The sequence below is a fragment of the Notothenia coriiceps genome, unplaced genomic scaffold, assembly GCF_000735185.1.
Source record: "Notothenia coriiceps isolate Sejong01 unplaced genomic scaffold, NC01 NC01_scaffold00036399, whole genome shotgun sequence".
Lineage (NCBI taxonomy): Eukaryota > Metazoa > Chordata > Actinopteri > Perciformes > Nototheniidae > Notothenia > Notothenia coriiceps.
The window spans coordinates 5,484-17,645 of NW_011369100.1; the positions used below are offsets into that span (position 1 = coordinate 5,484).

Below are 12,162 nucleotides of genomic sequence, written 5' to 3' on the forward strand. Positions count from 1 at the left end.
TAAAAGTAAGTTGTACTTCTTTCTAATAAAACACCAGAATATTGGAGTCTGACCGAACTACTTCACTACAGACAACACCATTTACAGTCGTCCTCCAACATAGAATATAGGAGAAGTAATTCGTCTGAATTGTCGCAATCTCGAGTATAGGTAAGTAGTTCGGCGATCAGACTCCAATATTACTGTGTTTATTAGGAAGAAGTGAACGCAACATACTTTTATCATAAACTGTTAAAAGAAAACGAAATAATACATTAAGTTAACTTAAAATATCCTAAAACTCCACCTCAAACATTAATAAATATTTCAGATAATTACGATTGTGCCGGATAGCGTGTGAATTGTAAATTAGTCGCACTATTTAATTCTCAAAAATCGTTCTATGCAAAATAGTAACTGTAGGACAAAACTAATCAAATAATCGAAAAAGGAAATAAGGCCACTTTCTTCTCTCTTTCGTTTTACGAGTAGTCCGGTACGTCTGGTTAGTTTGACCAGTTGTTAATTACTACTTCTATAATCAGAATGCGAATACCACAGTTTGAAGAAGAAAATAAAAAAAATAAATGTCACTACACGTCTCCAGCGCAATTGGCATATAAAAGGCAGATACTTCCTAAAAAAAATTGGAACTGCCTTTTTAGACTTTCGGCAGGCAGTAAAACTGCCTAATCTTGTTTGAGTCTTGTCGCGGTGTCAAAGGAACGTCGCTCCGAGGCCACAATACGGCACAATACGTACGGTCGGGTTTTCCTTTAATATGTCAAAGGTTTGGATTGAAACGGCTTGTCTAGTAGACACTCATAAACGAAATGCGACACGCGCTAGGGCGCTCCACGTCACCCGTACGTACCGCGATCAACACATGTCCGGCTGCAATTATTACCTAAAACTGCCTTTACAATGCTACGTTTTTTCAGATCGCGTTGGAGACACACCGTCGATACGAACAAATAATATCATTGTTCGGATTCCCGTGTCTACCATCCCAGGGGACCACCGGTGGTATTGTGACTTCAGGGAGACTCCCCTTGACTACAGTCAGTCCCGTTCCGCCCAATCTCGGTTACACATCCGTCACACTTACTGTTGCTTTTACACCCCCTCTGATCTATTCACTTTTTTTACGCTCCACCAATTCTAAAGTGCAAGAAATTAGGACAATACACCACTTAAGTGTGATGTCCTTCGACACTTGTGTGTGTGTGTGTGTGTGTAGTGGTAACCAATGAATTTTCTTTTGCTTTATTATGTAATTCAATTGAATTTTATAGGATTTTGAGGTGGAGTTTGTAATTATTTATAAAGTCTATTAATGCTAACACGGCCTATCGCACACTTAACATTTAATCAGCGTGATAAATTAAGAGTTTTTAGCAAGATACGTTTTATCATTGACATCCTGTTTTGATTAGTTTATTAGCTTTTTCCTTTATTCCGGTGAAAGAAGAGAGAAAGCAAAATGCTCATCAGGCCATGCAGACCAATCAAACTGGTCAACAATTAATGATGAAGATATTAGTCTTACGCTTATGGTGTCAAACTTCTTCTTTTATTTTTTTTATTTACAGTGATGTGCAGAGGTCGCGTTAACCGTATATTTTCCGTCTATGAAGGATTTTTTTTAACCTTGACGGAAAAATCTGAAAGCCGTCCGTCATTTTGACGGATTAGAACAAACTCAGAACAGCGCCACAGTTTCCTTGCAGCGAGGCTCCGGTGTTATGCCGTGTTATGCATGCCAGCCCAAAAGGAAATTATACAGTTTCCAAACCTAACTTTGCCGAACAGATCATCTGTGAGTATTTGCTTTACGCTGTGCGCGATCCCGCGAGGTGCAGTGGGCATGCATGGCGCTAGTTGTGTACAGGCCGACGTTAATAATGGATTTTGACGGAAATGTTACGATGCAAAAAAGTCTAGCGCAACCTCTGTGTGGCAGCTATGCTTGTTTATTATAGTAACAAGCCTAAGGGCACAGATGGTAGGGTCCCCTGGTGGCCACCATAACACTGAAGTCCCTCTGAGGGGAACTGATGTCAGTCAGGGCAAGGCGGGTTAGAGCCAATGTGTAGGCAGTGTGAATGACAACGAAAATGTGGGGGAGACTAGATAAGTGAAAAAAATGCGAGGTGGTTAAGATTTCACGTTCTTTAATCCTGTTATGTGGTGAATTCACACTACAGGAAGCTGTGAACACACACACACACACACACATCACCATTGGTTACCTGCTGTCAGAAGGGACCTGATTTAATACTCTCCTTACCCAGCTAACACCCTGCTGGGGAATCTCATTAAGCAACTTCAGTCGCCATAGCAACCCAGTCTCCAGAACCCACTGGTGACCATAGAAACGCAGACCATATGTTTTCCGAGATGTATGTCTTAGACAGTATAGGAGAAATGTATTTGAAGCTTTATATACCAAAAGGCAACAAATAATAACTTCTTAATTTGAGATACAGAAAGGATCATTAAAAGATGCATTTACAGTTTTACCCCAACAGTGTGTGTGAATACAAACACCTTGTTTATCAATCCTAATAATTAATGTGTTTACTACTGAAAGCTTCTGTTGAGCGCCATTATATAAAACAATTGTTTTCTGTTTTTTTTAACTCTGCCAACACAATTACAATCACAACACTGTTGAGAAAATGCAATTTCAGTGTTTTTGTCCCTCTTTATTTGCCATTAAGAATATAATTGTCTAGGTTAATGAATAAGGGTGTGTTCTCTGCTGTGTGTGTGTGTGTGTGTGTGTGTGTGTGTGTGTGTGTGTGTGTGTGTGTGTGTGTGTGTGTGTGTGTGTGTGTGTGTCAACGTGATTTCTAGGTTTTGAAGATTAAATTGTTCAATTAGTAATGTAGTTTTAATTATATCCAAATGGTTTGATTTGGCACGCTTGTTCGGTTAATTCAACCATTTGTTGGACTCAGGATTGGCTCGCGGATATACTCACAGACTCCTCTGCTGGTTAATTAGCTGAGAATGTCTTCAGAAAGCAAAAGCTGCTGCTGAAAGAAAGTAATGTACTGCAGGGGATAAAAGACTGGACACCAGAGGTTTAATAAAAAAACTGTACAGCATGCTAAGAACATAATGAATATAATTATGTGTTGTTTACTGGCAAAGCCACAGACAAAAATAAGTAAAGAGAGTGTATTCTTTCTCTTTTTTCATGTAGCTTTAATTTTGTTGAATGCCTAACTTCATGAATAGAACCTGATGATTACAATGTTTATTATTTGGTACAACTTGCTAATAGATCCATAATAAGAAAATCAAATATGTGAAGTTTAAAAACTTCCTTTTTAAACTGTTTCCTAACTATTTGGGAAAGTGGAGAAGCCATTGGTGGCAACGTTTTTCTATTGGTTTTATCCTTTTAGTCTATAGGCTTTAAGATATTTTCATTTTGATCAAAGAAGATCCGGACATATAGGCTATTAGCTTAGGTGTGTTGTGAGACTGAACAGTTGTGCTCTTGTTGGAAACCAAATCTCCCTGGTGAGAAAAGCTCACATAGGCTAAGCTTCTTCATGAGAGGGCAGAATAGACCCCATTTCCCTTCCTTTGTCCCTTGGTACATCAGATAAAACTGAAACCAGGGAAAGGTACCCCTCCCATTCCACCCTCTTCTCTAGTGAGGCCCCTCTTCTATAGTGGGCATGAATACCAAGAGGTCACGCAACCCAGGAATGAGATCATGGCACGTTATATAATCCCCGACAAGGTTTAAATACAAATTGGGTACAAAGAACACATTTCTGTTACTTTTTTCTCCCCAACCAATGTCAGAAATATTAGCCAATAGGCAATGAGAACACGAGGATGGAACGGTTTCAAAAATGTTTACCTCATTGTGGTCCATACCACATGAATATATGACCGTAACTTGTTTAAATGCAGCAGAACAGTCGCGTTGTTAAGGAGACGTGACACTGAGGAGAAACCCATGACCTATAAAGCCCTTTAAATTTCTAATGAATGATAAAAAAAGGTAAGGCTATAACTTTATAAATAAAAACAAGTTTTCAGTTAACTGCTTTACTACTGCATATATTCATTGTACCCTTTTGATTTCACATATTAAGCATGAATTATTACGGTGGTTAAAGCATGATACACTTTGGAACTCCAACAGTGAATCCAATTAGCTTCAAGCTGTCAGCCTCTTGTAGCAACTTTAAGCTATTTGTAAGTGTTACTGTTGGCTATAGGCAGCTGTATTGGTTTTGCTTGTTGGTTTGAACTAAGTGTTGCTTTAATGCAAATGTCAAATGTATCACGCTGAAACTTTTGTTTATTTCAAGTTGATGCTTTTTATGCAACATCTAAAATCGTTGTTTTGAGCTGTGACATCTTAACTTACAAAAAGGGATTACATAGCAATAGGGCTGTCCCTAAAGAGTAGTTTAGTTTGACCTTGACCAGCCCAGGCATTTTATAACAGAGATATTTTGTTGATCCCCTACTCTCTGACATGTACAGCACCAGAACTGCAGTTTAGCTGAAGTTCAAACATTACTTCAAATGACTCAGAATACCTGCTAATGACAAAAATATAAAATCAAAAGTCGAAGCCTGATATGTTTTTCCTACAGTGTTGTTATTATGTTTTGTATAGTCATGAATTGTGCGTGCGTGCGTCCGTCCGTCCGTCCGCGCCGCCTCATTCCCTCTTTAATATTCTACTCATCCTCTCCCAGTCTCTCAGAGGCTCCTTTGCCTTGGCTGTCAGTACGGGTGTAAATGGTCAGTGTTGAAAGTGCATGCCAACCAGCTACACAAACGGTATCTATGGCGTCATCCACAAGTGTCCACTGAAGGCTGCTGTTGACTTGCCTTCCTCTTGAACTTTTATTGGATATTCTTAATACATTATCATTGAAGGATATGGTGGAGTTTACACAACTCAGTAATTTGGATCTTTTTCTTGTCTTCACTTTTACTGTTGTTTTATAACCTTTTATTTATAATATGTGTCTAAATATCCTTGCTCTCTACCCTTTTCAAAGCATTCCAATTACAGTTGCAAATCTGTGCAGCGCTGTGCTTTCTTTTCTTCTTTTTAATGTGGCGCTCAGTAATCATTAAACCATTGTTGTGGTACTCTCAGGTTATCTGGGGGATTTCCATGAAACCTCAGTCCTTACTCCTTCCACAAACAAATAATCCTATCAGTGAAAAGGAGAGGGAGGAGCTAGTGCGCTAAAAGGAAATAAAAACATACAGCTCAGAGTGGGAAGTGTAGAAAAATAGCTGTGGGGCCCAGACGGTTCCCGGCTACATGTGTAGGTCAGAGGCAGCTGGTCCAGACAAAAGAGTGGATGCATGTGGGTAGGTGGACCCCAGAGCACTGAACTGGAACCACAGCACTTCAAGCAGGCACACCTGATACCTGCCCCTCCTACCTCTCACTGCTGAATAGGGGGGGGGGACAAATCCAGGGCAGATCTTTCAGTAAATTGAGATTCCCTTCTTCATAACCTTTCTCCTTACCCTGTATACTACCAACACTTCAGTTCTGCAAGATTCAGACCAATTCAAATGTTCTAAATTAACATAATAGAAGAGACATTAATCTGTGAAATGCTTTCTGTATGTCTTATGGGGAAGTGTAATGTAATAGATTGTATTCTAATAACAAGCTTAATGATACTGGCTTTTTACTGTACGCTCGAGGTAGAAAGGATCTCTGTTAGCCGTGGGATTAATGGGGAATTAGATTAACACTGCAATTTAAAACTGGTTATACCAAAAAATAAATGGCCTTTGCTATTATATTGTAGGGCCTTAGGAAAATATGCCGTTTAAAAATTATGGATGTCGACGGCTCGCCTTGATAGTGGGAAGTATAATGAAGCCAAGGTTTTGAATATATCTGTCCCTTGCTGCAGCTGACGCCTGATCCTGTCTAGCCGTACCCTGATGGGGTTTGTTTGTAACTGGCAAATTATTCTCATGACACCCATCCACTGGAGGATAGCCGAAAGTTACCTCTGTCTACAAGCCTGACACAAATACAACCCAGATACAACTACCACAGTGCTGCTTATAAGCTTGCCAAGTGGGAGCAAATGAGTGAATTATGTATTATCGTACCGTATGCCAGTGTTTTTTCATACATCATGTCATTTATGTTGGTCAGAGCAAAACAAAAAGTGACAGGGTTTCATCATTCAAAAGGAAGTTTGTTGGATTTAGCTTTCAAAGCAGAAATGAGGCCATCCGGGTAAAATAAAGGTTAAAACAAATCTAGAAATGTAGATAAAAAAACAGCATAAAAGAAAAAAGTTTGCCAGAGGCTTGAAACGGCATCGCTCATGTGTTTACAGAGGCACACTGGGACTCAGTGCATTTCGCACGTCAACAAAAATAAACCTAAATAAAACAAAAGCATTGCAGTCTTAAAAATATACGTCTGGAAACATTTGTTCCAGTGTAAATGTTTGTGAATGAACTTTTATTAACATTTTGCATATTTTATCTAGTTCTGACAGTTAGTTAGTGAGTGTTGATTTCTATAGTTTTTTTTTCATATATTTATAGCTTGTTGAACCTCTATTGTCACTTACACCACAAGTGGCCGAATGGTATTAAAATATGTATAAAGAATGCATACCTGCACATTAATAAAAAAGTGAAGCCTAAAGACAGAAGTATCTCTTCCTCCTTATCACCAATGCAAACCTGCCATCAAAAAGTTGGCAGTTTGTGTTTGGGTATCTTTTTCGAGAATAATACCAATATTATAGAAACACTAAATGATTGTATGAATTCATATTCAAGTGCACATTTAAAAAAATGCATGTTATATCTTTTGTTTTTTTTGTTTCTCTTAAACAGGGATGCATTGAATCTCTTGAAGATATCTCCCGCCGCCAAAGCAGCTCCAGCCCCCGCTGCCCCGAGTCCGGCCCACACCCCGGCAGCTGCCCCCCCACCCCCAGGCAGCAGACCCAACATCCCTCCTCTCTCTGTACCAGGGAAACCAGGAGCACCGGTGAACACGCCTCACACTATCTCTTTTTCACAAAAACACCTGTCTGTTTTGTGATAGTACAAATAAATAAATAAAGTGTCATTAGCCACAGGCCCTAAATGACTTGTGTCAGGACCCGAATACGAATGATGAAGGACCATTTTAAGTATTTCATGACTGCAGTTGGCATTTTAACTCTTGTAGTCCTATCCCTTTATATATCCGTTTGCCTCGGAGCACATGGACTGGGCTCATTATTAATGGAGGTGTTAGATTCCATCGATCGGGATATTTATAAATCAATACAACGATTAACGATCCAATATTATTGATGCATATGGAGAACATCAATACATATCATTATTTATAAGATATGCTCATATTTTGAAATATTTAACAGATAATTGTACTTTGAAATAAGCAACGTAGCTCTTTATAGTGAACAACAGGAGATCTATTTACCGGTAGATCTATGACTATACTGTTTTTCATTATAATGTCTGAAGAACCCCATAATAACATTGACTAATCATATATTAGTTGTTTTTTCTGAGTTGATATACTGTAAATGTAACTAATTTTAAATGGGGATTTGATTTTGTTTCATATCGATTGCACGCCCCTGAATTGAAGTGCATCAAAAGTATATTGTGCAGCGTTTGCAATACCACAAAATACACTTATTTTCCAAATAACTGATATATTTTCATATTGTGATGCTACTTGTACTTACACCCACCAAGTCATTGATAGTTTATTACACCATATTCTGTCCCGCTCTTTATTATTATTATGTTTATGCTGTAAAATATGACTTTTTGATGTCAAAACAGGGTAATAACAACCACATATTTGACAAAAAACATTGATTCTATCATTAAATAATTAACACATTAAAACCAAGGTTGTTAATAGTTTCTTTACATTGTTAACACTATGCATTCTTTGAGTGATTGATGACAGCTGAAATATTTCCAGCTATCAATCTTTTTCTCGTCCCTTGCCCTTTCTCCTCATTCAACTATTTACCTCCCCCTCCCTCCCCTTGTCTTCCTCAGGGCACTTTCACTGAGATCCCAGCCTCGAATGTCCGTCGCATTATTGCTCAAAGGCTAACGCAATCGAAGACCACCATCCCCCATTCGTATGCATCCGTAGACTGTGACATGGCGGCGGTCATGAGTCTCCGCAAAGACTTGGCCCGAGGTAAAAAAAACTAAAAAACACTCAACTTTGAGGGAGTGTTTGTACATTAGCGCTATTCTTCACTTGTAAGCGTCATGTCTTGAGTGAATGTCTTATTCCAAGGGAAAATGTCCGTGAAGTTGAAGATTTCCGGGTTTTTCACATGACTGCCCTCTTGACAAAGAGGTCTTTTGCATTTAGAGGAACTCTGGTACATGAGGTCTCAGGTTGGTCATGTAGCTCTGGTTCAAACCAGTATCTCTCTCCATCCTGTGTCTAATAACCTGGCATGGCGTGGGTGGGTGAGGGTTCACATGTCATGGATTAGTAAGATTAATTAAGGTGAAAATGACTTAATAGTACGTATCTTGGAAAAATCCTTATCGGAATGACAAGATTAAATGTTTCTTTATTCTGTACAACTTAATAATTGTAAGGCCGATAAGACAACATCCATTTAGTCCAGATCCAGCACTTAACTATCAAACGTAGTAAATAAGCAAGTAAGTTAATGGAAGCTGTTTTTCAGTCATAACAGTACGACTGTATTCATAAGGATGTTCCTTTTTGCTTAGAGGAAGAAAATACTGAAGCAAAGTAATGGTTTCTCTATGGTTCACAGTGGATCAAATGGATTTGTTGGAGTGTTTGCTCTTTGGTGCACATCAGTATTCAGATGAAGAAATTATTTAAAAGACTATCCACACAGTATCAGTTTGTTAGGTACTGTATGGATAGATTGAAAACTTGAGTGTAAGTAGAATAAATAAATTACTAGCAGTGTTTTGGTCATGCTTTGTCAAGCTGCTGTGTGACTTTCTATGCCTCACACACTTCCCTAGCAACTGCGATTGAAATAACCGCAGCGTCTTGTGCAACACCCATTAGGATGTGTGCTTGTGTTTTAGGGAAAGGGAGATTCACACCACAACCAAAGAAAGAGAACATTGCTTATATGTCCAAACTCTTCAGCATTTTGCTGCATTCAGCCAAGAAAATATTTATCCTCAACGGCTTCTTTCCATGGATTCCTAAAATGTTACCGTTGCTTACTTTGGGACATTTTCTGTTGATATAGCAAGAGTGCTTTACCAATTTCCTATTTTTAAACATTTGGTTCAACACACTACCACGTATTGGCCTTATTTAGCCTAACTGTGCCCGGCTGTCAAACAAACAGTAAATCTCTCTGGGTCCTGTCTCAGTGATGGAGGAAATGGGGCGGCCATTCCAGACCTATTAGCGAGGTTGTGTGTGTACTGAGGGATTCTCTGCCCGGTTGTTTTTGTGGTCTCTCATTGTTCAGGAGCAGCGCGATTTCACGGTTAGCTCGTTAATCATGCCGCTCACAGCATTCATAACCGTCTGGTACCGCACTAATGGACACTGGTACAAGTTGGCAGCGATGCCAGGCCAAAACACATCCCACAGGTCTCACCCACAGAGAGGAGCGAGCAAATAGTGACTCGTATAGAGAGATAGGTGATTTAGAAGATTTCCCCCAGATTTAATGTATTGTATCATTTATTTTCAATGTGCAGCTGTGTCACACTTCACAAAATTAATGTTCATGTGTCCATTTGTTGCATAAACCGTTCTGACAAATGTATTTTCTTTTCTCTCTTCAGATCAAATCAAAGTGTCTGTTAATGATTTCATTATCAAAGCAGCTGCTGTAACACTTAAAGTAAGTACAGTATATAATAACTTGTTCCTTTTTCATTTGTTAATTTAACCTATGTACCATTTGTAGGGAGTTTTTTTTCTTTCTGTTTGTTGATGGGAACTCTGAAAAAGCACTTGCATACGGTGGCTGAGAAGGGCAATCGACAATTACAAAGTGTGAAACACTTAAACAAAGCTTGAGACAAATTTACATTTTATAAAACAAATTTACATTTTATAAAACAAAATTACATTAGCAAAACACTTTTACCAAAGAAAAAACAATTTAACATTAACAAAAACAAATTAACAAGATGCGAAACACTTTTACAAAGCTAGAGACAAATTTACATTTTATAAAAACAAAATTAAATGTTATAAAACTAATTTACAAGTGTCGAAACACTTTAACATTTCCCGAAACACTTTAGCAGGGAGGCTGTGGCTCAGTGGGATTGTGTGCTGAACCTTGAATCACGGGTTAGCAAGTTCGAATCCCACTGCAGTCAGCATGTCGTTGTGTCCCTAGGCAAGACACTTCACCCCAAATTGCTCCTGTGGATTGGCCTCAGTACTGAATGTATGTAAGTCGCTTTGGATAAAAGCGTCTAACAAGTGACATGTAATGTAATAATGTAATGTAACATTTGCCGAAACTCTTTAACAAACTAGAGAATTAAACCGGAAAGGGAATTCCCATCATACCAGAAGTGACGTGCAAGTGATGATGACACAAACTTAAGTTTATTTTTGCAGATAGACCGCCGGTACCTATGGACGGTATCAGTGTGTTTATGGTCGTTAAACTTGTTTTGTCCATTTTGTGGAAACCACCTGGGCCAAGTGACATGGTTTTGCTCATCACAATATACGTTCTCGTGCGCACGAGAAAGTTACAGGTTCTTCACGTGGAACTGTGCCTTTTACACACTGCGTTTACCTTCATTAGACAGCTAAAGAGCGACTGCAGGCTGCTTCGTTTTAACCACACACACACGCACACACACACACACCGAACTGCCCGATTATTACTCTTATTATTCGTTTTATGAAGGAGATGTCTGGTCACGTGTGTGTGTGTGTGTGTGTGTGTGTGTGTGTGTGTGTGTGTGTGTGTGTGTGTGTGTGTGTGTGTGTGTGTGTGTGTGTGTGTGTGTGTGTGTGTGTGTGTTCACGTCTCATGCAGTCACAGCTCTGATCTGAGTTTGCCTTTGTTTTGTCTGAACCATAACCTATCTTCAGTCAGTTTACAAAAACACACTCTTATTCATTTCCACCATTTTAGTGTAATCATCTGTTTTTGAAGGCTTACATTCCTTTCCTGAACACAGCAGTCAGATTGAGAAGTAACCATCATTAGCGTCCTGTGTTTAGTTTGTCAGGACCTTGAAACACATACTTTAAAATCTCTAAGAAACCTTCTCTCCCTTCTTGTTTTGCTCTCTGTTATTTATTTCTCTTCCTAAGTAATCACATTCTGCCATAAATTCACGAGGGTGGTATATGTGCGCACAGAGAACTCTTTATAAAAGCCGTCGCCTCTGCTCTTCCCCTTGGAAAACGTCAGTGTTTACAGAGCAGAGGGCTGGGCCACGCATGCACATTTGACTCAAGCAAGTGTATTAGTTTCCATAAATAATAATGCATAGATATCCCTTTCTCTAACGCTGTCTGTGTATTCGTATGTATTTTCCCTCTCAGTGCTGCATAGATGACTTTGTGGAGGTCGTGCAGTGCCTGCTGGACGCTGGTGGCTGTGTGAATGCGTGTGACAGTGAGCTGTGGACACCGCTGCACGCTGCTGCCACCTGTGGACACACCGGCCTGGTGCAGCTGCTCATCCAGGCGTGAGTTCCCCCATCAATATCAACCCCATATTTCAGCTTCTTTGATACCATTCAAAACGTCCTGCTGTCAGCGCAGTGAACAAAGATCTAAGCAAATAAGCACACATTTAAAAGGGAAATGCCTCATTTGCATATTTAAACGGAAAGGTTTTCAAAACGTAATGTCCCCAAACTGATATATTATTGAGTTTTCCAACAACTATATTAGGATAAATTCTGCTTTAATTATACAATTTCTAGTCCAGAATATAAACAGACTTCTTTGCGAGGGACTGATCTACATAAACGATGCAAACATGGCTGCACTTTGGCTTTCAAGACACTTTGCATGGGTAGGAAGGTTCGTGAGTACATCTGGGTGTGTCACAGTGTGGCACTAATCGTGTGTGTGTGTGTGTGTGTGTGTGTGTGTGTGTGTGTGTGTGTGTGTGTGTGTGTGTGTGTGTGTGTGTGTGTGTGTGTGTGTGTGTGTGT

General features: G+C 39.4%; 1 protein-coding gene across 1 annotated transcript in view; it reads left to right on the plus strand.

The window, feature by feature from the left end:
- The window catches only part of pdhx (pyruvate dehydrogenase complex component X), a gene marked incomplete at its 5' end in the record, with an annotated part of 27,791 nt that overhangs the window by 4,651 nt on the left and 10,978 nt on the right, over window positions 1-12,162 (plus strand). Inside the window, 3 exons of the mRNA XM_010792365.1 lie at window positions 6,856-7,012; window positions 8,050-8,197; window positions 9,805-9,863. Of these exons, the coding sequence (XP_010790667.1) occupies window positions 6,856-7,012; window positions 8,050-8,197; window positions 9,805-9,863 (364 nt within the window). The remainder of the gene's footprint in view (window positions 1-6,855; window positions 7,013-8,049; window positions 8,198-9,804; window positions 9,864-12,162) is intronic.